This window comes from Aquarana catesbeiana, linkage group LG07 (assembly GCF_042186555.1).
Source record: "Aquarana catesbeiana isolate 2022-GZ linkage group LG07, ASM4218655v1, whole genome shotgun sequence".
NCBI lineage: Eukaryota > Metazoa > Chordata > Amphibia > Anura > Ranidae > Aquarana > Aquarana catesbeiana.
The window spans coordinates 197,534,648-197,561,541 of record NC_133330.1 but is presented as its reverse complement, the minus strand read 5'-3'; the positions used below and the strand labels follow the sequence as shown (position 1 = coordinate 197,561,541).

Below are 26,894 nucleotides of genomic sequence, written 5' to 3'. Positions count from 1 at the left end.
TGAAAAATAAAAAAAATGTGGCTAGAGTTGTACTTTAAAGCCAGCGTTCAGGTTTCCTGTCACTTTAACCTTTTCGCTGCCAGGCCTTGCAGTCTACTTTTAAACTCAGCTGGCCGGACCATTTTTGCATATTTTCCATTGCTTTTTTATTTTTCCCTTACAGCTTTCAGAGTTTTTAAAAGACTCATAAACCTTATATTTTCTGAAAGCACATGACCAGTAGAATAAAAAGAAGGTGCTACTGATTAAGGCCCCATGATATTTGCGCAAATGTTTATTAAATCAATATTTTTGATAAAAATACACTAAAATCATTATTAAAAGATAAAAACACAGCAAATTTTACAAAATTCCTGCTAGATTCCTACTAAATATAAAAGTTTAGCCTGTATTGACTTAATAAATAACAAATATTTGTACATTTTAAATTGCATCTTTTTGTGAACTGGTGAAAATTGAATGTACGCAAAACTGCATATTTCTATTAAAATCTGGAGGTTTTCATTTTTCACTTACAGCTTTCAGAGTTTGTAAAAGACCCCCAAAACCAAATATATTCTGAAAGGACATGAGCAGTAAAATTAAAAGAAAGTACTACTGTAGGGGCACAGTAATTGTGCAATGCAAATGTTTATCAAATTGCTGTTTTAACTAAAAAAAAATCCTTATTAGCATATAAAACACAACAACTTTGTTAACAACATAACAAAATTCCTGGTAAATTCCTACTATATCCTTGTTCACATGGGGTGTACTAAAGCGTACGCCCATGGAGGGCCATATGGAGAGCCGTGTTTACCCGCACAGGGATGCACAGGTGCTCTGAGCATCCCTGTGCAGGCAGTTCCATTCCTGTCAATTGGGATGCAGCGGCTGTGAGGACAGATCTGTTCGGGTGTAGGTGCCTGGCCTCAAACGCAGACAGTGTTCAGAGACATACACCCACACAGATGTCAAGTTGGGAGCAGTGGCTGTGTCCATACATCCGCTGTGTCCCAATTGACATGAATGGGACTGCCTACACAGGAATGCACAGAACACCTTTGCTTTCCCCTGCAGCCGCTGTGTCCCAATTGACATTGATGGGACTGCCTGCATGGGGATGCACAGAAGACTTGTGCAATGCTGTGCAGCTAAATACAACCTTGTTGTAGTATGTCCCACGTGAATGAGGCCCTAGACCTTGTTTAGACTTATGGTTGGGGGGGTGGCAAAAATGTGCTGTTGAGCTGCAGCTGCCTTAAAGTGCAATAGGCAGCAGACAGGGGTGTTTACACGCTGTCGCTGCAATGCGTCCCTTTGCGTCCTCTGCTAAGTTGCTTTTTGCCCGCCAAATACTACACATTCAAGTCAATGGGGAAGTGCTGCAAATTCCCCGCAACCACATGCAATACATGTGGTTGCGGCGCATTTGTTGGCAAAGATGGGGTTAAGACAAGCGTGAGGAAGCAGCGGATGGCTTCCTCACCGCCTGTCAGTAGCTGCTGGAACGTTATCTTAATGCCGATCGGGCTTCAGAGACAAGGAAGACTTAGATGCATGTCTAAATCTACCCTTAGGCCCCTTCCACACGATTGCTCAGCGGGGAATCTGTCCGCTGATCTACTGTGAACAGGCGGATGGCTGATCTGTTTCCGCTCTGCTTATGCAAAACAGACACAGCCCAATATTTATTACAGATTTTTTTTAGGGGGGGGGGCTTTAGAGAGACATGAGGGGTCCGAAAAGACTCTTTTTTGAGAAAAGCAAGGGACTGAAGACATCCCTATCTCTGCAGCCTCAGCTGCACTGTAGGTGAATGAGATAGGAGTCTGTATGGAAACTCCTGCTCATTCACAAACTGAAATATAGTACAGTGTTTACTATACTTCAGTAATGAATGAACAGAAGTGATCGCTCTGTTCATTCAGGAAAGAAAAGGGTCAGTTCACTGTTCACCTGAGCACCAAAGCTCTTTTGGCCCTACTTCTCCTATGGATCACAGGAGTACAGTCCATTATGTACTCCTGTGATACATTTTTAGATTATAGTCTGCTATCCGCTGATGTCATTGAGCTGGTCCAGTCTCTAGAGAGATCCCGCCATCAATGTAATGATTCTCCCAGATGACTGGACCGCCAGCTGGCTCAAACTCTCAGTGAGCCGCTGGGAGCCTGAGCCAGTCCCTCTTGCCCCCTCCACAGCCCGATGCTCCAGTGAGCACTGGAGGGGCAGAGCAGAGAGCTGGTGACTGACAGTTACTGCTCTTTGCTCACTGAAGACCAAGAACTGAGTGATCAGCAGTCTTTGAATCGTTTAGTTTTCGATCAGCGTAGTACATAACGCTTGACACAGACTCTCCGGCCATGCGATCACAGAGCTTACCACCATGTGACTCGGTGGGCAGGCAGCTGGAAGGATACACAAAGGAGTAGCCAGGACAATGTGTTTCAGAGGGCTGTAACAGAAGAAGGAGAGGGAAGGAAAGCCAGCTTACATGCGGATTGGACTCTCCCTTGATGGTCCCACCTTGAGTTATCATTTGCCTGTCACCTTGGATGTTTGTAAGTGCATTTTTACTGTGTATTCATGATCCTTTAATAAACAGTGCCACACTATTGACGGCTTGGCACATTTCCTTCTTTCCCCTTCTTCTGTTACACGTTAATGTAGCACTGTAATCATTAATACATAATTACATTTATTTTTATTCTAAGCAGTGTAAGTACCTGAATCTGACACAGTCTACTGTACAGCAGAGCTAAGAGAAGAGGAGGAATAAGCAGCACAATAAGCTAATCAGGTGTACTTCTGTACAAGGAGCATGCTGAATGGAGAAGAGAGAGTAGAGTGACAGAAAGAAAGATAAGTTCATTAGCATGCTGCTGCTCCTTTCACTGTCTAGTCACAGTGCGGGAGTGGGGGAATGGCCTGTAAAATAAAGCGAAACTGCAGCAGATAAAGATTAGTTCTCTTCGTCTGTCAGTCTCAGTATTGGATAATAAATGTATTCATCTGTGTATTTAGCTGTTTCCCCGGAAGTACAGCTTTAATTAAGTTATGTGATCATTCCTACTGCAAAGTGAGAGTTCTCTGCTGCTTTTGTAGAGGAGGAGGCAATATTTTGCTTCCTCACCTCCTGTTTTTTTTTTTTTTTATCAGAAATTTTTTTTTTTATTTTAATTTAGTACATACCTCCTGTTTAACCTCATAAATGCTGCATCATCCTTTTCACCTGAATGGGTCATGTTTGGCAGCAGTACTGCCCGCTAAACACGACAGGGGGGGGGCACGTCTGACTGCCCTTGCAGCTTAAGGGGGTGGTAAAAATATGATTCAACAGCCTGTTTGTACTGCCCTCCAACCACAAGTGTAAACAAGCCCTAACTCTAGCTAATTTTTCTTCCAAATACTATATTCTTGTTGGAGGGATTTTAACTTCCTGTCTGACAGAAAATGAGGGGACATCTTCCCAACAGGGACAGCAATAAAACCAGAAAGAGATTCATAACAAGTATGGCGGTTAGGAACTCTGACTCCATGTGCTTGCTCCAGGTAGGTGACTCCCTATTGTGATATCAAAGGAGTAGAACAGCCTGGTAAGCAGCGTTTTTGAAGCAGTCTGTAACAACATCACGTTTCTCTATTGATAGTCACATACTGACTTTAGGTCCATTTCTCTATGATTCTGCAGTTGTTACAAACGTCTTTTTCAGAGCGCTGAAATACTTACCAGTCCACTGATTATTTTGTATATAAAACATCCAAACACTGTGTGCATTTACCAGTTTATAAGTATACTAACTACAAAATTATTTTCCAGATCCTGAAATTTTGAACTTAAATGTCACTCCAGATAAATGTGATGCCACTTTCACCTGGACAAACATAACAAATTGTAATGTGACTGTAAACACCACTTGTACTGACGGTAAGTGCTGGCTATACTTTCACACAAAACATTTCCTGCTAGCTAAAAGGGCACATAGACAAGTTGCCAATTTCATCTAAAGATCTATAGAAATACAGTTTGGGCATATTTAGGGATACGTGTTAAATTATTATGTAACATTGGTAAAGAGGATACATTCTTTTACATATATGGCACATAGGGATACCGGCCCATTGCTAAATTGCTGGTCTTTGCCTGCAGAATGATGAGCGTTTACCTGTGCAATTCTACTTCTTGAGGGAACATTAAAGCAGTATTAAACCCAAAAGCAAACATTTATTCTATTGCAGCTTACCATTTCTTAGATGTGATGGCTGCATTAGTTTGCTTTTTTAGGCTTGCTTTCTTCTATTTTCATCAGGGGATCCAGCCAGTAAGTCTGTTGTTTTTCCAAAAGAATGAGATCTTCAGCAGAATGTATCAGTTACAGAGATGAGACAAACCATTTACCACTGACAAAGGTGCTTACAATGATGTGCTTTTACTTATTTATATAAAACCCTTTACCCCAAAAGAAAACAAAAACTGCTGCTGTAACTGCTTATAAAGTATTAGCTAGAGTTTGGCTAATTTGTTTGTGTATCTAAATCTGCTAGTACATTTAACACTACCCTCCCAGTAGACTGACAATGCTACTGTCCAAATATGCCTCCTGTGCTCCTTCATCCAGGGTGAGGGCACTCTAATACATGGAGTGTGTTTCTGGCCAGATCACTGGATGAAAACGAATGCAGCCGCCACAACTAATAATTGGTACACTGCAATATATTACATTTTTTGTTTTGGGTATTAATACAGCTTTAATCTATGTTCCTTTAGAGAACTCCAATTTAAAAAAAATATGTTGTCAGTATCCACTCTGATTGGTTCCTAATCAGAATATTACTATGACAGTTAATCATAGTGATCACATACGCTTGTTTTTTAACAAACCTGCCAGCTCAGCAGTCATTGTGCCTTGCACAGAGAGAAGCACATTGACAATAGCACATTAACATTGGCTGCGACTGGTAATGTGATATACAGGCAATACAAAAAAAAAAACTATTTAAAGGCTAAAAACAAATAATTATAAGCTGTTAAGTAGGGATGAGTTCAACTTTTTAAATTCAATGAAATGTCAGTGATTTTTCACCATTATAGTGAAATGCATTGTAGCCAATAGAGAAGATAAAATTAAGGTGGTTCAATGGCTTTAAATGGCTCCTGAGGGTTATAGAGGAAACTTTTAACTATTCTGGACATGTTTCTGGCTCTTCATTAGCCTAATTTTTTACACTTTTTCACAGAAATAAAATATGTCAGTGACTAAAAAGTAAAACAAAAATGAAAACCAAGAATACACATATCACAATCAAATGAATGAAAACAAATACAAATACAAAGTATACTTAAAGTGATAATAAACACACACTGTTTAATATACATTGTCCATTCTATTTCTGTATAGGGATGATGGCATTGTAGTTATTTAAAAAAAAAAATATATAAGTACCTTTTTGCTAATCGATATACACTTGTCACATGATCCAGATCTTTATTTGTTATTGATAACAATCAACCGACACACATTTGTTGATAATAACTTTATTGATATATAACCTTATACACACAGAAAACTGGTATTAATTAATTGGATATTATATACACTTTTTTTGATAATTGTACAGCAGCAGCTTTGTGGATGAAGGATTACGTTATACACTGTAATTTTCTGTGGCGCGGAAATATTTGTTTTTTTTGTGATAAATGCTCTTTGCACCCAATCACTTTCCTTGCTAACCCCACTAGGAGGCTTCTCCTGGTTTTCCTCAGAACAACACATGTCCACCTATCATTTGTAATGGGCACTGATAAAGAGAATTGCAAAATCTATGACCAGCCTAAGTTTTTTTTAGAATTTCTATGTGTAGTGTACGGATAGTTCCCTTTAGATAAATAGAGTCAACTGTGCCACTTTTTTTTACCACAGAATGACCCATTATTTCCCTTCTGAGTCCCTTTTTAACTGGAGACCCATCCATAAGAGATTTTTGTCCCTCTCATATAAACTGGCTCTACATGAGCAGCCCAGACAAAGCCTGTACTTTTTTAGAGAATGGGAATCAAAACTGGATGTTATTAACACAGACCACCAAAAGGATAGAATTATTCGCTTGCCCACATTTTTTATTTGGTTCTAGAATACAGGAGTCATAGGCCCCTTTCACACGAGGCGGACTCCATCTCTACGGAGCCCGCCTCGGTCCGCCGGCTCAGCGGGAGATCTGCCCGTTGATCTCCGCTGAGCCGGCGGATGACAGGTCCCTCTCTGCTCACTGAGCGGGGAGGGGCTTGTCAGACGCCGCTGCCGCCTATGGAGGGATCAGACGAAAACGGACAGCATGTCCGTTTTCGTCAGATCTCACCTGATCCGCCAGCGACGGACCTGGACGTAGAGCCATCCGTCTGCTTTTAGCGGATCGGACCGGGTCAGATGTCAGCGGACATATCTCCGTTGACATCCAACGCTCCATAGACTGACATGGAGTGCCCGTTCAGGTCCGCCGTCAAAACTGACAGGCGGACCTGCACGGTCCGATCGTGTGAAAAGGGTCTTACTATAAACTCCTTACCAGATGTTATTGTGTCCCTACTAAACGTGCATATATTTCCCCCGATGTCCTTGACACCAGATGGAGGGCTTATGTCCAGTGTGGTATGTTCCTCCATATATGGTGGGATTTTCCTACATTTAAACTTTTTTTGGACATATGCAGGCTAGTTGGAGAAATTACAAGTGAATGTCTCCCAGACAATCCCCTGCTATTTCTACTCCCCTCATCTCCTCAACATTGCTAAGGAACCGATTCCTTGACTTTGGAAACAGGGCCAACCACCATCGATCTAAGAGTGGATCTTGGCAGTGAATAAAATAATGGAGGCAGAGAGATGGGTCCATCTTTGTAAGGAACAATAGGCTCCATTCACAAAAGCATCTTACATGTGGTATTTAGGTGTTCAGACACATTTTTCCTAAATATCGCATGCGATCTAGAAAATGTCAATTCACTATGCCGTTTGGTGGTATTTACCACAAAACACTCAAAACTGTCAGTTAATATCGCATGAAAATGGGTTCATGTCAATTTGCAGAAGGAAAATAAATAATTTAATGCATACAGTAAGTAAGTACAGGCATACCCCACTTTTAAGTACACAATGGGGTTTAATTACTAAAGCTGGAAAGTGCAAAATCAGGCTCACTTCTGCATAGAAACCAATGAGCTTCCAGGTTTTATTACCAAAGCTTAATTGAACAAGTTGGGGTTGGAAGTTCATTGGTTTCTATGCAGAAGTAAGCCTGATTTTGCACTTTCCAGCTTTAGTAAATAAACCCCATTGCGTACTTAAAAGTGGGGTATGCCTGTAGTGGTCCAGGCATGCAGTATTTAAGGAATGCAAAAATATAATAGCAAAAGTAGTCTCTACCTTTTTGGATCAGTTCTCCCAACAATAATGCATATAATATGGAAATCTGGAATAAATAAAACTAAAGGAAAAACTTTTTTTTTTAGTTTCAGATAGAGTGGAGGTGGATTCGAACCCCCTGTCAGGTTTTTATTGTTTTGTGTGCCCCAATTAGGTAGATTCAGCCTTTCTATATTTGTCCTGTTCACCATTATCATTGAAAATAAAAGTAAAATAAAATTCCAAGTTTGGGGTTTTTCCTCAGAAAAGTAATAGAGGGGAAATCTTCCAATGGGACACAAATAGCAAAAAAATGACAAAAAACTGATAGGGGTTATAACCCTCCCTTACTCTATCCAAAATGAAAAAAAAAAAATGTGCCATTAGTTCTATTTTAAGGCAAATAGGCTGTATGATTTACAAATTGCTCCAGTGCTTAGTAAATGAGGTAAAACTTTGCTTTACAAAGAATACCCAATCAAATGCAAGGAAAATTTAAAAAAATGCATTTTTGTTTGCACATGATTGGATGATGTAAGTCAGTAGAGCTTCTCCTCATTTACTAAGCTCTGGTGCCTTTAGTAAATCCACCCCATTACATGTAGTGAAATATATTTATTTTCTCTGGTGATTTTGTCAGATTTTTGGAGAGTTTTTCTATATAGTTTGTATATAAGCATATATATAATTTGCTGCAAACCTCCCAATCACTAAAAACATAATACAATGTTCAGTCAGGGGTGATCGGTGCGGCGCTGGGGAGGAGTTACAACCACTGATCTCTATGTATACGTTTCAATAAAGCAGCTGAAAGCCACGGAAGAGAGAAGGAGAAGCGGCTGTCAGGGAGATTGATGATTGTAACTCCTCCCCAGCGTTGCACGATCACCCCTGACTGTCCAGGTATCAGATTAACCACTTGCTTACAGGGCACTTAAACCCCCCTCCTATCCAGACCAATTTTCAGCTTTCAGCGCTGATGCACTTTGAATGACAATTGCGCGGTCATACAATACTGTACCCAAATGAAATTTTTATAATTTTTTCACCACTTTCTTTTGGTGGTATTTGATCACCTCTGCAGTTTTTACTTTATGTTAAAAAAATGAAAAAACTGAATTTAAAAAAAAAAAAAAAATTTATTTTTTTATATTTTGTTATAAAAAATGTAAAACGGGTAATTTTTCTCCTTCATTGATGTACGCTGATGAGGCGGCAGTGATGGGCACTGATAGGCGGCAGTGATGGGCACTGATGGGTGGCAGTGATGGGCACTGATGGGTGGCAGTGATGGGCAGCACTGCCAGGTGGCACTGATTGGCACTACAGGTGGGCATTGATAGGTGGAACTTGTGGGCATTGATAGGTGGCACTTGTTTGCATTGATAGGTGGCACTGTGGGCACTGTTAGGTGGCACTGTGGGCACTGTTAGGTGGCACTGTGGGCTCTTTTAATTGGCACTAGTAGGTGTCACTGATGAGGCAGATGTGCCTCTTCCATCCCAGCCGGTGATCGGCTTTTTTTTCTACTCACGCTGTCAGCGTGAGTAAAAAAAAAAAACGATTACCAATCTTTTGTTTACATCATGTGATCAGCTGTCATTGGCTGACAGCTGATCACATGGTATGGGGCCGCGACCAGCCCCTTACTCGGATCGGTTCGGTGATCAGCCGAGTCTCAGTGACTCGGTGATCACAGTGCGCCCGGCGCGCGCCCAGCAGGGCGCGCGCTGGGAGCGTGCACAGGGGAGGCCGTCATATGACGGCCTCCCGGGAATTCAGGTCCGCATTGTGGCCGTCATTCGGCCATAGCGCGGACGTCAGGTGGTTAAGCATCACAAATGTTCGGTATCGGTAGACTAGTATCGGTATCGGGACAACCCTACTGATGGCTTTTAATATTAAAACACTTACCTGTCCAGAGTTCCCGTGATGTCGGCACCCCAGCTGATTTTCGGATTGGCTCTCGGGTGCTGCCGCCGCCATTCGTGGTAGGTAAAACTGTGCATGTGTGAAGCGCACTGTGCTATCTAACTGGCCCAGCGGTGGAGGAAGGAGGAGTCTCCCGGAAGTGGGGACAGGTATCTGTCAAAAACAGGTAACCGTTCCCCCCTCCCCCCTGAAAGGGGGGGAGGAAGCAGGTAAGGGGAGCTTCCACTTTTGGGTGGAACTCCGCTTTAAGTTAGCCTTTTCAACACAACACTTAAAGTATAACTTAAGGCATTTTTTTTTCTTTTTGGATAGAGTGAAGAGGTATTAGAACACCTGTCAGGTTTTTATTGCTGCCTGTGCAACCATTAGGGAGATTCCTCCTCTCTATTTGTCCAGTTGACCATTATCACCAAAAGTGACAGTAAAATAAAATCCCAAATGTTGAGTTGTCAAACTCAGGATCAAGTGCTAGGAGGTTAATTTGGAGTTAGTTAAAATTAGGAAAAGGTGAGGGACAGAGAAACGATTAACTCACCTGTTAAAGTGTATCTAAACCCAAGAACAAAAATATACTGTAGCTTACCAGTCCTTAGAAGTGGTGGCTGCATTAATTTTCTTTTTTCAGGCCCAAGTACCTTTCAGGCTCAAGTACACTTCTTGCAAATATAGAAGATTACCTGTTGATCTTGCCATAACTCTAGTGTACTTGTGACAATGCTGCTCCTCCATAGATACAATATGGTGAGCAAGCATCGCCACCCTATACCAGGAAGTTGCTATATAATATATGTGTACAAGCACCATTAAAAACAATAGCAACTTATGCACATGGTAATGTATGTTAAAATGCATATTTGTGAATGGGCTCTTAGGGCTTGTTCAAATCACTTAGCTTGTGTCAGTGCCTGCAAAATGCATGTGTGTTAACATGTGCTGACATACAGTTTCTACAGCGCTGTGTGCATTTATTTACCGTAATGTGTTACGGTGCAAATATTTTTCATATTTTCTCCCTGGGTTTAAGCATGAAATCACTTTTTTCTATGGTGTGTTGCAGCAGGTTGTGACACCTTGCAAAATGCTGTGATAAAATTCAACATGTTCTATGTATTTTCAGGTATTAGTGTAGACCTGCACAATTTAAAACAAGGCTGTTTGTCTTGTCCTTGCAATGGGACTACCTTGAGCAATGCAACCCAATGTAAGAAGTGTGAAAAGCCCTAAATGTTCATGACAAATGAAGAATTGTTTTATACCACAGCTGCATTTTTACTTTCTGAATGTGTACATTACCCCTTCAGTCAAGGACTACAAACATGTTAGATGCTAAAAGCAGCTAACTACTAACATATCCTTAAGGATGTACCAAATAATAACTGTCTTTAGTGTCAACAATGCTAACAAGGTTTGTGAAACAATCCAATGTTTATACATTATTTTTCAGAAGAAAATAGAAAATTCTTTGGGGGAGAAAAAGTCAATTTGATGCCTTACACGAATTACATTTGTGTTTCAAATGTATCGTACAAAGGAGAAGTAAAAAAAACAGAAATGAAAAATATAACAACAAAGATTGCAGGTAATATTGTCTTAATAATGTAAAGCTTATGTCATCAATTTTTTTTTGATAAATTACAATGAGTTACAGTATTTATATATTATGTAATAATGCCAATTGAAAGAGAAAAGCCTGCTGGATAAAACAAACAAAACTGATTGGGTGAAAAAAAAACAAAACAATATAAAGACAGGATTTTTCAACGTGTTTGAAAGTAGAAAGTAGTTATACAAAATAAATGAATAAAGTTATAAAAAGCCTCCACAATTTTATCAGTAAATATAATTAGTAAAATTTGAAAGATGACCTTAAGCCTTTAAAATGCTTTAAAGGCTTGAGAAAAAACAGCAAATGATAAGATCAGTATAACAAAACACAATAGGCTATGTGTGGTAACTATTGATGTTAAACTTCCAAAATGCTTCTGGTAAGAGACCATGTGATCTTTGCATTTTTATTTATGACCCGAATAAAGCACTTTTTTACTGGAAAAATATAATTTTATTTGGTAACGTTGACATTTGCCCATCTGATTCACGAAAACTGTGATTCTTAATGATTACCTATAATTTCATTTTAAGTAGCTTTTCAGTGTGAAAGATAAAAGTCACCTACTGTACTATACATCTAACTTTTCTACCACCTAAACTCTATGCAGGGATGTTAATACTTACATAATTTAATTTCTGGATACCCGTTAATGTAAGCACATAATCATTTGTGGCTCCAAACCACGTTAAAGTGCATGTTAAGCCAACAACTATTTTTCTAGTTTTGGATACAGAGAGGAAGGAAGGATAAGAACCCGTGTAAGATTTTTACTCCTATTCATGATGGTTGCGATCTTGTGTTTATTTGGCAGATGCTGCAGGTAATCTGTGTAAAAGTTCTGGTAGTCTAATTTTAATAACAAAAACAAAAGAATAATTTAGCTGTTACTATTACAGACCCCCAGTGGTTTGCTGAAAATATCACCTTTATTAGACTGTAAAAAATCATCATCACTACTAGTCTTATTAAGAATTTTTGGTTTTACTTTATTTGGATAGCTAGAAAAAGAACAGCTGAAAGCAATCATACGGATTTTATATGCATCATATTTAATTAAACAAAAAATGGAAATCACAGATATGCAAGCTAGCTACAGCTAGTGTATTTTCCTGTTGTTTTTTGTAATCAAAACATGAAATAAAAGTGCAGTTATGGGCAATGTTATTTGCATTTATCTGCCACATCAAATGGATTTTTACATTTTCAACTTGCCAACCGCCTACCGCATATGTACTGCGGCAGGTCGGCTCTATTGCGCAAAATCACGTACCTGTATGTCATTTTGTGCAATATCCACTGGGTGGCGCGCGAGACACAGGGTATGCCAATCACCGGGTCCAGTGGATCCGATGTCCGCTGGCCACCCGCGATCGGTACCGGGAGTAAACAAGGCAGATCACTGTTCTGATAGGGAAGAAGATGGAGATTGGTGTTCCTGCCAAGCAGGAACACCAATCTCTGTCTTCACCCAGTCAGAGCAACCCCCACACAGTTAGCAAGCACCTCCTATGGACACAGTTAATCCTTTGATCACCCCTTCCCTGCCAGTGTCATTTGTACAGTAACACTGCATATTTTTAGCACTGATCACTGTATTAGTGTCAGTGGTCCCAAAAAAAAGTGTCAAAAGTGTCAGTTAGGTGTCTGATCTGTCTGCCGCAATGTCGCAGTCCTGCTAAAAATCGCTGATCACCGCCATTACTAGTAAAAAAAAAAAAAAAAAAAACAATCAATATATGCTTATTGGGATTTTTTTACCCAAAATATGTAGCAGAATACATATTAGCCTAAATTGATAAAGAAATTTGATTTTTTTTCAATTTTTTATTGGATATGTTTTATAGCAGAAAGTAAAAAAGATCTATTTTTTTCAAAAATTGTCGCTCTTTTTTTGTTTATAGCGCAAAAAATTAAAACGGCAGAGGTGATCAAATACCACCAAAAGAATGCTCTATTTGTGGGGAAAAAAGGACATTAATTTTATTTGGGTACAGCGTCGCATGATCGTGCAATTGTTAGTTAAACGCAGTGCCGTATCGCGAAAAGGGGGTAAAACCTTCCGGAGCTGAAGTGGTTAATAATGCAGAGAATCCTTTCCTATAAACCTACCATTTGGTTCCAAGAGGTTTGGATGCCCCCGAATTGTACACAAAACCCTAAATATTTTATACAATGCAGTGGAGAGCATTTGTATAGGGCATCTCACATAACTAACCAATATAGCTCAAACATACAAAACTACCATAAAGGCAATAAGTGCAGGGATAACAAAAGAGAAAAGGACTGGACACACATGTGGTTACATTCTGAGAGCTCATACCCATATAATTCTGCAATAAGGTATCGAGGGTAGCCACAGATTAGCTTAATTCGTATCATGGTATGTAAACTGTTTAGAAAGATAAAGGTGTATTGCGCTAACCATATACAAAAAAAAGGGGGTGCAGCTGCTCGTGTAAGCCCAAAATACAAAAGACCCAAATGTGTCATAAAATAATACAAGCGCACATCCGCAAGTGATTACCACAAATAATAGAAATAAAAATACAAAAATTACTATTTAAGTAAAAAAATGAAATTAATATTTAAGTGAAAAAGAATGTGAAAAAAATGTGACAAAAAATTATCACAAACATATGAGACAAGATATGTCAACACCAATCTTATCATAACCTGTGCGGTAAAGGCATGTTTAAAGTGTGACCTTATATATTAATATAACTTTAACATAATAAATGAACAGAAAAAGAAAAATGAGGAGTGTAAAATTAAAACCAATTGTGATACAATGTAACTCTGAAATAAATAAGATAAAGTGTATCTATTAACATCAACAACTAGTTTTTCTCATGAACAATAGTCCCAATGTGTAGTGGAAAAACAACAGCCACAATTCTTCAACACTTGTAAAGAAATCGATGTTCTTCCTGCTTGAACATGTGTAAAAAAGGGGGGCCGCTTACCAGATCTGCTGGATCTCAGATTATAGAGATCGTATACGCCTGATGCATTAGCCTGCCTGGCAGCCCTGGTTCCCAGTCACACTTCGATCCAAGGAGAAAGATATCCTCATCTGATTACCATGACCAGAGGGTAAATGCTCTCTATCTCAGCAAATTGGATCCACAGGTGAAGGAAATCTGTTGCCTTCAACTACAGTTTTTCTTTCCACAAACAGTCTTGGAGTTAACCCCTCAGTAAAATAAAAAGGAGGGGAGACTTCATAGTGCAGATGTATTTCCCACAGGTTTATTATTTAAAAAGTCACTTATGAATTCACAGCAATTATTCACAGCAAATAGTCACATCACGCTGAATACACTGCAAACTTAAAACACAGCAAATGCATAGGAGAAGAGAGCGGATAAAAAAAACTAGCATACAGCTAGCATCCAGCAGCACGGGATTGAACCAACTGACTGCATAGGAAAAAGAGAACGTGATGGCGTCACAGCCACTTGCTCCACCCGACGCGTTTCCCCTCAACAGGCTTCGACTGGGAACAGAGACGTGACCAGACGCCAGCACATCACGTTTATATACTCTAAAGGCAGGGGAGACAACGGAAGTAACATATCAAACTTTCTCTCCCATTGTCATCCAATAAAGCCATCACTTATCTGACTATATTGCTACAAAAATGAAACAAAGAAATGTGTTGTTATTAAACACATATTCTTTATCCACAAAATTAATTGTAGATACAAAAAAACGAAGTAGATTAATTAAAAAATATACATTAAAAAACATTTTATTAAAATGTTTTTCTTATTAAAAATATATACTTTTCCAAAAAAAACTATAAAATGTATATATTGTATTACCTCTTATTGATTTGCAAGTTATTACTATCGAAAAAGTCCCTATTCATTTGCATAGGATATGTGTATAAATCTCCAGGCTGCGCAGCAGTGCAGCCAAAAGATATCATAAATACACCCAATGAACAGAATCCTTTCATATCATCGCTCCAACAAAAAAATATATATATAATAAAGGTCATGAACAATCGACAAAAAAGATTGTCAAAATTATTCCCTACACTCCTACTTAGCTGATACAAACATCCCGATAGGAGATAGTGGCTCAAGGAAAAATGTTTTGTATACATTACTAAAAGGGGATATCAAAGTTAAAAATAATGCTATAAAAATTATCCTAAACCATCATTTGATATATTATGTATCCACCTAATTTCAAATACATATACATTTCTGTAAAAAATCTGGTAAAAAATTCTATAAAAAATTCTTTAAAAAATTCCTTAGGGGAAAAAAGGGTGGATCAAAGCCTGTTATCTACTGTCAATATAGCAATTGATATCCCATTCTACATTGAGTCCCAGGGGACTGTGACATTGGAGGTCATATATCCACCTGGTTTCACGGCGAGAGATATGTCTCTTTAAGTTACTTCTTCTCCAGTGAGGGGTATATTTTTCTATTGCTATGTTTGTCAAAATGTTTAGTATTTGTGATTAGTGCACATTTTATAAACACTTTTGTTTGGTCACTTTTGTGGTCACTATTGGTATCAAGGTTATAGTATCTTGCATATATTTATAGAACCCGGGTTATCCCTAAATACTGTAGGTGCTCTTGCTGAACACTTTTTGGGATTTTTAAGTGCAATTAGTTTAATGTGTTACTACAACTGTGATATCTTAATTTATTTACATGGTTTATAAACCATTTTAATTAGTAATTACAGAGGGCTCCTTGAGAGCTAGAGTTTTTGTTGTTTTCAGGGGTTCAGGTGTTAGGCCGGGTTCACACATGTGCGGCCGCGGGTTCGTGGGGTCTGGTGCGTTCCTGTACACCAGTTCAGGTGCATTTCAGGTCTGAATTTTTGCCTGAATTTGTACCTGAACAGGATCCAAAGATGCACCGGACCCTTTTTCAATCCGGACCGTGGCCCCCCCCCCGGACATATGTGAACCAGCTCCATTGAGAGCCCATCACACTTGCCTGTCTTGTGAATTGGACCCTTCTACATCTAAGAAATGGGTGACATACTTAGAATGGAAACATAGATCTATCTTATGTATTTTGCATATTGCTGTATTAAATAAATGCATTTTACACAAGCAGTGGGGCTGATTGCTGTTTTGAGGGGTTTGGTATAAAACATTTTTTTTAACATAATGAATAACTAAGTACCCCAATTTTCCTGCAAAAGTCTCATTCCCTAAATTGTGCTTGTACAAATGTCTGCACATAGATACACTAGCAAGACATTATAATTGTACCATTGAGGACAAACCCTGCTCCCTTTTACCAGCATCATAATTTAGTGTTCTGTACCATTTTATTTAAATGTATGTCGAGGCATGACTCAAATCTAACCCTGAACCTCCCTCTTCCCCTCTAAGGCATTTACCAGCATTGTTTTTTTTGTACATGCAGTTTTTTATGGATGGGAAACTGCTTTCATTGCAGAGATGTTCTGGTTATTTATTCTCTCTTTGTCCTGAAATACATTTTAATCCATGAACTAAAGTGATCTTGTGCTCTATTCAAACCCCCAACCATGTGAAGTAGCTCTATTTTTTTACAAAGCTCTTTAAACATGACTGGATGTTTAAAGTGAACATAAGTTATCTTCACCTTAAATATGAGTAACTTTTGTGCTACTAGGTGTAATGTATTGTGAACACGTGTAAAAGTGAAGGAGGTGCTACTCAACACAGGATGTGTTCCCCCATAAGTAAACAAAATAACAAAAATATTTTGAAGCGCTACCTCACCCAACTACTCTCTGTTGGGTTCCAAAAAGTGAATAAATTGATCAGTGTAAACCAATAATCAAACTACAATATCCCATAAAGATCACAGTATATAGGTATCCAATAGTGACAATCCAAATAATAATTAAGGCTGTGCACACCACATTGCTCTCCACCAGTCACCCTATGTGCTCACCTCCCAAAAAGACCCACAATCTGGTCCAATGGCGCCTTCACCTTAGGGGTATATATCCAGCACAGCCCTAATTATTATTTGGATTGTCACTATTGGATACCTATATACTTGCACTAAGAAGAGAGCACATATTGATTGGAATTGATGAATCACCATATTAGCAACTTCAGCCCGGGAAGGATTTACCCCCTTCCTGACCAGAGCACTTTTTGCGATTCAGCACTGTGACGCTTTAACTGACAATTGCGCGGTCGTGCGACGTTGCACCCAAACAAAATTGACGTCCTTTTTTCCCCACAAATAGAACTTTCTTTTGGTGGTATTTGATCACCTCTGCGGTTTAAATTTTTTGCGCTATAAACAAAAAAAGAGCGACAATTTTGAAAAAAAAAGCAATATTTTTTACTTTTTTCTATAATAAATATCCCCCAAAAATATATAAAAAAACACATTTCTTTCTCAGTTTAGGCTGATATGTATTCTTCTACATATTTTTGGTAAAAAAATTGCAAAAAGTATATATTGATTGGTTTGCGCAAAAGTTATAGCGTCTACAATATAGGGGATAGATTTATGGCATTTTTATTATTAATTCTTTTTTATTAGTAATGGTGGCGATCTGCGATTTCTATCATGAATGCGACATTATGGCAGACACATCGGACACTTTTGACACTATTTTGGGACCATTGTCATTTATACAGCGATCAGTGCTATAAAAATGCACTGATTACTATGTAAATGACACTGGCAGGGAAGGGGTTAAACACTAGGGGACGATCAAGGGGTTAAGTGTGTCCTAGGGAGTGATTCTAACTGTGGGGGGGGATGGGCTACCACTCTCATGACAGAGATCATTGCTCCCGATGACAGGGAGCAGTGGATCTCTGTCATGTCACTAGGCAGAACGGGGAAATGCCTTGTTTACAAAGGCATCTCCCCGTTCTTCCGCTCCGTGACATGATCGCGGGCACCCAGCAGACATCGAGTCCGCGTGACCCACGGGCACAGTCACGGAGCACGCGGCAGGCGCCCACAATGCCGCGTCTTGAAGGGGATGTACCTGTACGCCCATTTGCCCAGCCGTGCCATTGTGACGACATATATTGTCGTGCGCTGGTCGGCATGTGATTAAGCTCATCACTTGTATTGACTGCTATTAATTCATGGACATATATTTGTTTATTTATTTTGTATAGCATACTGTGATCTTTATGGGATAATGTAGATTGGTTATTGGTTTACACTGATCAATTTATTCACTTTTTAGAACCGGGAGTAGTTGGGTAAGGTAGCGCTTCACAATATTTTTGTTATTTTGCTTATCTTCACTTCACTTCATGCTTCAGCAAATCAGTACCAATATACTAAAGAATGAAGTGAGATGAAGTGAACTTAAAGCTGGCCAATTCAAACCGTGTGTGGGCAGGCTGAATGTTGATCGATTGATTAACTTGGGTACAACCAGCCTGCCGGATTCACTTGTGACTATCACTACTGGCTGCTATAGCCGCCAGCAATAATGACTGTTTTCTCCCGGCGGGGGCGGCTTCCTCTGCTTGCCCCCCCCCCCGCCAGGAACAGACAATTGCTCAGCAGGAGGGATTCCCCTGTCAGCACTATCTGTGTTGGTGAGAGAATCATGCAAATGTATTTCCTGCAACCCGTGATTGCAGGAAAGACATTTACACTGTCTATGGCCTGCCTACTATTGATCATACACGTTACAATCTGATTGTATAATCTCCTATAAATCTACTATCAATTATGGGTTGTTTAGGATTGCCCTCGGATTACAACGTTTTGGTAAATCTTATGGGAGATTGCATAGAGATTGTACAATCACATTGTATGGTGTGTGGCCAGCTTTTGTCCACCTGTGTTAACTGAAAGCATGAAATCATGCAAATAAGCTCTGTTTTTTAAAGTCCCCTAAACAAGACTCAGCTTTGGAATTGAATATAGGTGCACTTTTCTTTACTATACTGCATACTCAAGAAAATCAGGCCAACATACATTTTACCTTGCAATATATTTTAGTAAATCAGTCCCTAAATGTTTTATACCATGAATTTACATTTGCTTAGTGATTTATTTTCCAGTACAATCAGAACTATAATTCAATTTAATTTTATTTCACAACTAATGTCCTTTACCTCATGTATACACAGCACCTGAAAAAGTACAGAATTTTAGCTGTCAATCAACAAATACAACAATTAATTGTACATGGGCTGCGCCGAATAAAACAAATGGACCACTTAAGGAATATGCCCTAGACATTAAAAAAGGTGAGTATTTGGAATATCTTGTTGTCAAAGTGATGGCGAAAAGTAGATAACTACTATTATCAGCTATGTTCTAAAATGTGCATTCTCCGAAGGAATTCAGCTACCTTATTACAGATGTTCCAAGCATGACTACTTTGATGAAGTTAAAGTGGAACCATAGTCATTACAGTGAAACAATACTGGCAGGTAGCAATGAGTGAATCTGCCCAGGTTCAATTCGCTGAGGGCAGAGCCGGGACAAGGTCATCCAGTGACCAGGGCGAAAAAAAGAAACTGCGCCCCCCCATCATCCTCACAAACCCCTGCTCATTGTTGGATGGAGGAGAAGGGGGCGGGGTCAATATATTGCGTGCGCCAAAATGTTTGTGGCATGCAATTAAATAGTACCAATATTTGTGTACACTACAGCAAACTGAAAGGTTTAAAATTGGTGGACCGATATGGGACTAACAGTGGCATATTGTCCCTGTGTTGGTGGGTCACTGAAAGAAAAAAAATGTCCCCTCATTAGTGGTGTCACTAAAATGAAAACATTTTCCAGAGCCAGTGCTGTTACTGGAATGAATAAATGTTGGTGGCGGAGGAAGCACCACCACAAAGTTCCACCCCCCAGCACAGGACTGTTCCCCAACCCCTCAACCCCCCCCCCCCACTACAAAGCTCTTCCCACAATCCACACCAGTAAAAAGCTCCCCCCAACCCAACTATAAAGCTCTCTTACCCCTCCCTCCGTACACAGCCCTTCCATCCGCCCCATCCCCAGCTACTTACCCAGCCCTCTGTGTAGGGGGCATACTGTCACTTGTAAACAAAGATGCAGCCATAGGAAGTCAGCTTCTATTTTTAAAACAAGTGACTGTGGTGAGTGCTAGTGCTGGAGTTGGCGTTATCGAGTACCATCTTGCTGTGGACAAAAAAAAGCCCAGCCGACGGAGTGACACTAACACTAACACTATATGAGCAGGGCCCTCTTAATCCTATTGTATTGTATTGTATTATAACTGTATTGTCTCCCTTTTATATTGTAAAGCGCTGCGTAAACTGTTGGCGCTATATAAATCCTGAATAATAATAATAATAATATATATATATATATATATATATATATATATATATATATATATATATACACACACACACACATATAGAGATCATGTACAGTTGTGCTCAAACTTTTGCCATGTATTATCACATAGTTTTTTGGATCCTTTTTAAATCATAATGATAACAGAAATCACCCAAATGGCCCTGATCAAAAGATTACATACCCTGGAATGTTTGGCCTTGGTACAGACACAGAAGATTAAAATGGCAATTAAAGGTTAATTTGCTACATTTGTGGCTTTTTAAATCACAATTAGTGTCTGTGTATAAATAGTCATTCAGTTTGTTAGCTCTCACTTGGATGCCCTAAGCAGGCTAGACACTGAGCCATAAGGAGGTAGAAAAGAACAGTCAAAAGACCTGCGTAACAAGGTAATGAAACGTTACAAAGATGGAAAAGGATATAAAGATATCCAAAGCCTTGAATAGGCCAGTCAGTACTGTTTAATTACTTATTAAGAAGTGGAAACTTAGGGGCTCTTTTGATGCCAAGCTAGGATCAGGTAGACCAAAAAAGATTGCAGCCACAATTGGCAGAAGAATTGCTCAGGATACAAAGAAAAACCCAGAGGTAACCGCAGAAGAAATAAAACAGAGAGGAGATAAGGGCGTTCTGGTGGAGTTGGGTAGCTGGTCAGAGGGATGATAGTGATGAGGTGGCACTTCTGGCAGCACTTTGGTTAGAGGAGAAGCAACTCTGAAGATATAAAAAAGGAAAAGAAAGGCGCCTTTAAGTGCAGTATGCAAAATTTAATAAAGTGCAGAAAGGGTTAAAAGCACTTACAAGATTGTTGAGTGTTAAAAGACATGATAAAATCATGAGTCCTCATCTGTGGCATGTGTCCATCCTCAGCATGGTGGTAGAGAGCAGTGTAGAGCCGTCCAGCAGCTGTAAAGCGTTCTCATACGTGTTGGAAAGAGGAGGCAGCAGGGAACCCTGTTTTCACTGCGGGACACACAAGGCTGATGGTGTCAGTGTAGAGAAGGGGGCGGTAATGCGTTTCGGAGCCTGTGCGGCTCCTTCGTCAGACCGACGCCCATACTCCTCAAGCTGGCTTATAATAGATTTGTGACCTTATTTGCGGGTGTGTAAGTGCCCGGCCGCCCCTGTACACACTTGCATACTTATTTACAGTCTATTATTATCTATTATCGTCAGAGTATTGCTACAGGCATAATCTGTACTATTTGCATAAGCATCCACCACTTCCTATTACCCTCTTGTAGTTTATAGACGCCCAGCTGCCCCTGTAACACTTCTATATACTAGTACACAGTTGAGTAATACCTCTAACCATGAGATTATTGCTACAGGCATAATCTGCACAATTCGTACAACTTGTATAAGCATCCACTATTTTCCTCTACCTGTCTTTAGTATATAGACACCCGGCCGCCCTTGTAACACACCTATACACTTATTCATAGTAAAGTAATATTCAGCATTGTTTTATGATTGTTACAGACATAATCAGTACAATTCACACAACATCCACTATATACTATCGCTTATTCATTTTTGTTTTTTTTAAATCCCCTTTCAACAGATTTATTACTTCATTTGCATGTGTACAGACGCCTGGCTGCCCCTGTAACACAGGAGTATAGCTCCCCGGCCGCCCTTGTAACACGGCTACATATTTATTCATTGTTAATTCAACATTAGACTTACAACCTTATTTGCATGTGTACAAACACCTGGCTGCCTTTGTAACACATGCACATAGACGCATGGCCGCCCCTGTAACACATGTGTATAAACGCCTGGCCGCCCTTGTAACACGGCTGTATATTGATTCATTGCCAACTTAACATTAGACTTACAACCCTATTTGCATGTGTGCAAACGCATGGCCGTCTTTGTAACACATGCATATAGACACCCGGCCGACCATGTAACAGACCTGTATATTGATTCAATGTCAACCTTACGTTTGTATATTTATTTATTATTGTTAATTTAACCACTGCCATCTGTGCCCTGTACCCCTGTATCAAATTCCTTCAGGACTTCATTGTATATAGCACTGACGTTAATGACCAAATTTGCGGGTGCACAGTCGTCTTGGCCGTCCTCGTAATTCATCTGTCACTTCCCTTATCCTTGTGTATCAACATCTGCCCACACTCCTCCCCTTACTCCTCCTCCTCACCATTCATAAGCCAGCTTGAGGAGTATGGGCGTAGGTCTGACGAAGGAGCCTCACATTCTCCGAAACGCGTTACCGCCCCCTTCTCTCCACTGACACCATCAGCCTTGTGTGTCCGCAATGAATACAGGATTCCCTGCTGCCTCCTCTTTCCAACATGCATGAGAACGCTTTACAGCTGCTGGACGGCTCTACACTGCTCTCTACCATCATGCTGATGATGGACACATGCCACAGATGAGGACTCCTGATTTTATCATGTCTTTTAACACTCAACAATCTTGTAAGTGCTTTTAACCCTTTGTGCACCACGGTGTGTTTTTTTTAAGGAGCACAATTCAACAATACTAAAGCAAAAAAGAGCTGCATGGTTGAGCTGCCAGAAGGAAGCCTTTACTGAGCCAATGCCACAAAAAAGCCAATGAGGCATGTCAAGGTGTTATTGGGCATATTGTACAGGCGGTGGTCTCTGCGGGGAGCATCGATAGTTTCAAGAAACTATTGTATAAGCACCCGAACGACCACAACATACAGGGATATACAAGGTAATACTGACATATAATCACACACATAGGTTGGACTTGATGGACTTGGGTCTTTTTTCGACCTCACCTACTATGTAACTATGTAACCAGGCTTTTTTGGGGAACTTGTACAGTAAAGGCTTCTTTCTGGCAACTTGACCATGCAGCTCTTTTTTGTTCAAGTATCATCGCATTGTGCTCCTTAAAAACAACCACACCATCTTCTTCTAGAGTAGCCTGTATTTCTCCTGAGGTTACCTGTGGGTTTTTCTTTGTATCCCAAACAGTTCCTGTGGCAGTTGTGGCAGAAATCTTTCTTGATCTACCTGACCTTGGCTTGGTATCAAGAGATCCCCACATTTTCCACTTCTTATTAAATGATTAAACAGTACTGACTGGCATATTCAAGGCTTTGGATATCTTTTTATATCCTTTTCGATCTTTGTAATGTTTCATTACCTTGTTACGCAGCTCTTTTGATTGTTCTTTTCTACCTCCTCATGGCTCAGTGTCTAGCCTGCTTAGTGCATCCATGTGAGAGCAAACAAACTCATTGACTATTTATACACTGACACTAATTGTGATTTAAAAAGCCACAAATGTGGGAAATTACCCTTTAATTGCCATTTTAACCTGTGTGTGTCACCTTCTATGTCTGTACCAAGGCCAAACATTCCAGGGTATGTAAACTTTTGATCAGAGCCATTTGGGTGATTTCTGTTATCATTATGATTTAAAAAGGATTAAAAAAACGATGTGATAATAAATGGCTTCATGTGACTGCTATCCTTAAATAAAAGACAGTTTTTTGGCATGATCAGTCATATTTTTAATATTAATGCCAATATTTTACAATTTCTGCCAGGGTATGCAAACGTTTGAGCACAGCTGTATATAGATCTGTGAGGTATCAGTGTGGAAAATGAGTAAATGTTCCAACAGAAACAAATTCCTGAATAAATGCATAAACATGTTGCTTTTGGTGGTGCAGCCACTGAACGCAAATAATGTAGATTAATGGGGCTGCCCTGCAAACGCCCTGCACATGACTGTGGTGTGGTAGTATGGCAACTATTAAATCAGGTGATGAGGAGACATATCGCCTCCTCACCACCTCTCAAACAGCTCTGAAAGGCAATCCAAGCATGGATCACTTTTCAGTGGAATGACAATCACTTTCACACATGTGAACGAGCCCTCAAAGAAAAATATCTCATTTAGTTTTCAATATTGGGAAATACCACGATGCCTAGGTGAAGACTAATGGAATGTTTAGGAGAAGACCTAGACAATCCCTCTCTCTTTTTATTTGAAAGTCTTCATAGTGCATGTGTTACTACAGTTACTACAGTCCATCTGTCAAGTCCACATAAGAAGGCCAGTCAAAAGATCACCAAACAGAGAAATTCCTTAGCACTTAAAAAATATTGTTAAAATAAGGGACCTAAAAGCCAAATTCTAAAATAGTAGGTACGGTACTTCTAATCTACAAGTGTTTTTTGTACACATGTTTAAAAAAAGTAATTTTAGGCCTAAAGATTACACAAAACCCCCCAAACATTATACATTTTCTGAAAGCAGACACCCTAAAGAATATAATAGTTGTAGTTATTTTTTATGTCACGTTATTACCGCAAATATATAGGAAATGCAAAATTTCTGTAAAAAACAAACTAAAGTGAATTTTAGGGCAAACAAACACAATAAACTACCCACATTTTTGGTAAAATATAAAAGACAAGGTTGCACTGAGTAAATAGACACCAAACATGTCAAACCTTAGATTTGTGTGCTCCCCCGAAATGGCGACACACTTCAGTACCATATATTTTCTATAGGCGACGGTTAAAAAAGCCCTCTATAAGTATCAGTTTAGTGTTAAGGAGGAGGTCTTGTGATAGAATTATTGCTCTTACTCCAGCGTGTGCAGCGATACGTAACATGTGTATCGCAATTGACGTTTTCACGTGTAGGCGCCCCTGACACATGTGTTTACATTGGTACGTGCATATATGTGGGGGTGGGGGGGCCTCCAAAAAATTTGTGGGGGGGATTTTATGTGCTTTTTTTTAACTTAACTTTTTTTTTTTCATCACATAAGGGACGAAAAGTCCTCAATGTGATGATTTTTAGGTGACAGGGTCTCTTCAATGAGACATGCAGGGTCTTTTAGCTCTTCTTTGGGCTACACTGAATGTTTTGCAATGCAGATCACAGTGCAAAATATCCTTTCCCGGCTAAGGTAGCCGGGGACACAAAGAGGATGACCTGGAAGTGACGTTGCTTTCTGGATCACAACAAGAAGGGGAGGAGAGCAGATGTGTGTTCAATCTTCTCCTTTCCCTCCTCCACATGCCGGCACCCGCCAAGTCGCTCCCGGGCCCGCAGATGGGCAAGAGGGGCCTGGAAAACATGGCATGGCGCGGCGGGACGGGGGACGCCGGTACCGGGGGGGTGTGTGAGCAATCGGGTGGCAGTGCAGCAGTCGGAATGCTTTCACTTGACAGGCAGGAATCTGCCTGTGTGAAACCCCCCACTGTCAGGTACAACTTACAGACCTGGCAGCAAAAGGTTTAAACTATACCTCCAGTATTTAATAACAGAACCAAACCAAAAAATGCAGGGAAGTAAAGGGTTAAACTCTTCACCTGATAACAGAACCTTCACTGCACACTCAGACTCAGCCTTATTTACTGCTGCTTCCTCAACTGGAGACAAGTTCAACATATAGTGCAGGGATAGTTGAAGATAGCAGCAATCTGGCAAGTGGCAACCTGTGACAGGGGGAGATTGACTTTAGCCCAGCAATAAATAAGGCTGAGCCTAGCTGTGCAGTAAGCTCTGTTATCAGGTGAGGCGATTTAACGCTTTAACTGCATTTGTTTGTGGCTACTGTTGAAGAAGAGAGGGGGAGCTGCTCCAACTCCAAGTGTGCCCCTGTATTTACACAGAGCCACTCCGCCCAGGGCGGGTGCCCCTTCCGCCCATGCCTTGTCCCAGCCCTGGCTGAGGGTTTAGTGAATCTGTTTGAAATCTGATGAAATTTAGCATTGAATTCCTTCGAAGTCTATAGGAGTCAAAAAGTTTTGTTAAGTTCTGCCCATTTTTGTGGTTGTAGAAAAGTCCTGGGCCCCTCGAGGCCTAATGGTGACGTCCAGATTTAGGGACAGCTGACGTCCTTCAGTGTAGAGTGGGTTGCAAGGCATGGTGGGTGTAATGCAAGATGAAAGGGTGGGCGCCAGACACTTTTAGAATGCAAAAAGAGATTTATTGTCTCTCAGGCTCGGTTCACACCTAAACCGGACGCGGATCGCACAGCAACACTGTCCGTCCATGTTCTCTGTTTCAGGAATGAAGCAGGGCTGAATCATTGGCTGAATTTGGCCCTGAAATGTAGGCAAAAATGCACAGCATTTCTGTGCAGTGCTCTCTGCAGCCGCTCCAGAGACATGTGAACCGGCTCCATATACGCATCCAATTCGCATAGGTGTGAACCCAGCCTTAAACAGAACTATAGGAGAGACGGTTAGGGCCAGGACACCCTTAAGTAGATGCAATGTTAATTGGTAGACTCCTAGACTTCTATAGGTAGACAGCTATACAGGTGTAGGCCTCCAGCTTCTGTATAGGTAGGATCGCTGTCTCCTATGGCAACAATCTTGTAGCTGTTACTAACCACAATTGTATTCAACTATTTGCAATAGGAACAGTCCTCAGCTTTCCCCACACTCTCTCACTGTGGGTCTTCACTCAATGAGCTCCCAGTCTCTCTCACTAGACTTCAGATCCACTAGCCACTGGATCCCCTGAGCTCTTTCACTTTAGCACTCAGTATCTTCCTCAAGCCCCGCTTCCCTGCTGGGTCCCTGGCTTGGCACTCACAGATACTTCTCAAGCTTCCCCCCTCCGCTGACACGTTAGGTCCCTTGCTTGGCACTCACTGAAGCTCCACAAGCGTCACCTCTGCTGTCCAGCTGGGTCC

General features: G+C 40.3%; 1 protein-coding gene across 11 annotated transcripts in view; it reads left to right on the top strand.

The window, feature by feature from the left end:
- Positions 1-26,894, top strand: part of PTPRC (protein tyrosine phosphatase receptor type C) — a 279,056-nt gene that overhangs the window by 92,946 nt on the left and 159,216 nt on the right. For all 11 annotated transcript variants that reach the window (XM_073592959.1, XM_073592956.1, XM_073592958.1 and 8 more), the window contains 3 exons: positions 3,803-3,910; positions 10,758-10,892; positions 19,015-19,134. In XM_073592959.1, the coding sequence (XP_073449060.1) occupies positions 3,803-3,910; positions 10,758-10,892; positions 19,015-19,134 (363 nt within the window). The remainder of the gene's footprint in view (positions 1-3,802; positions 3,911-10,757; positions 10,893-19,014; positions 19,135-26,894) is intronic.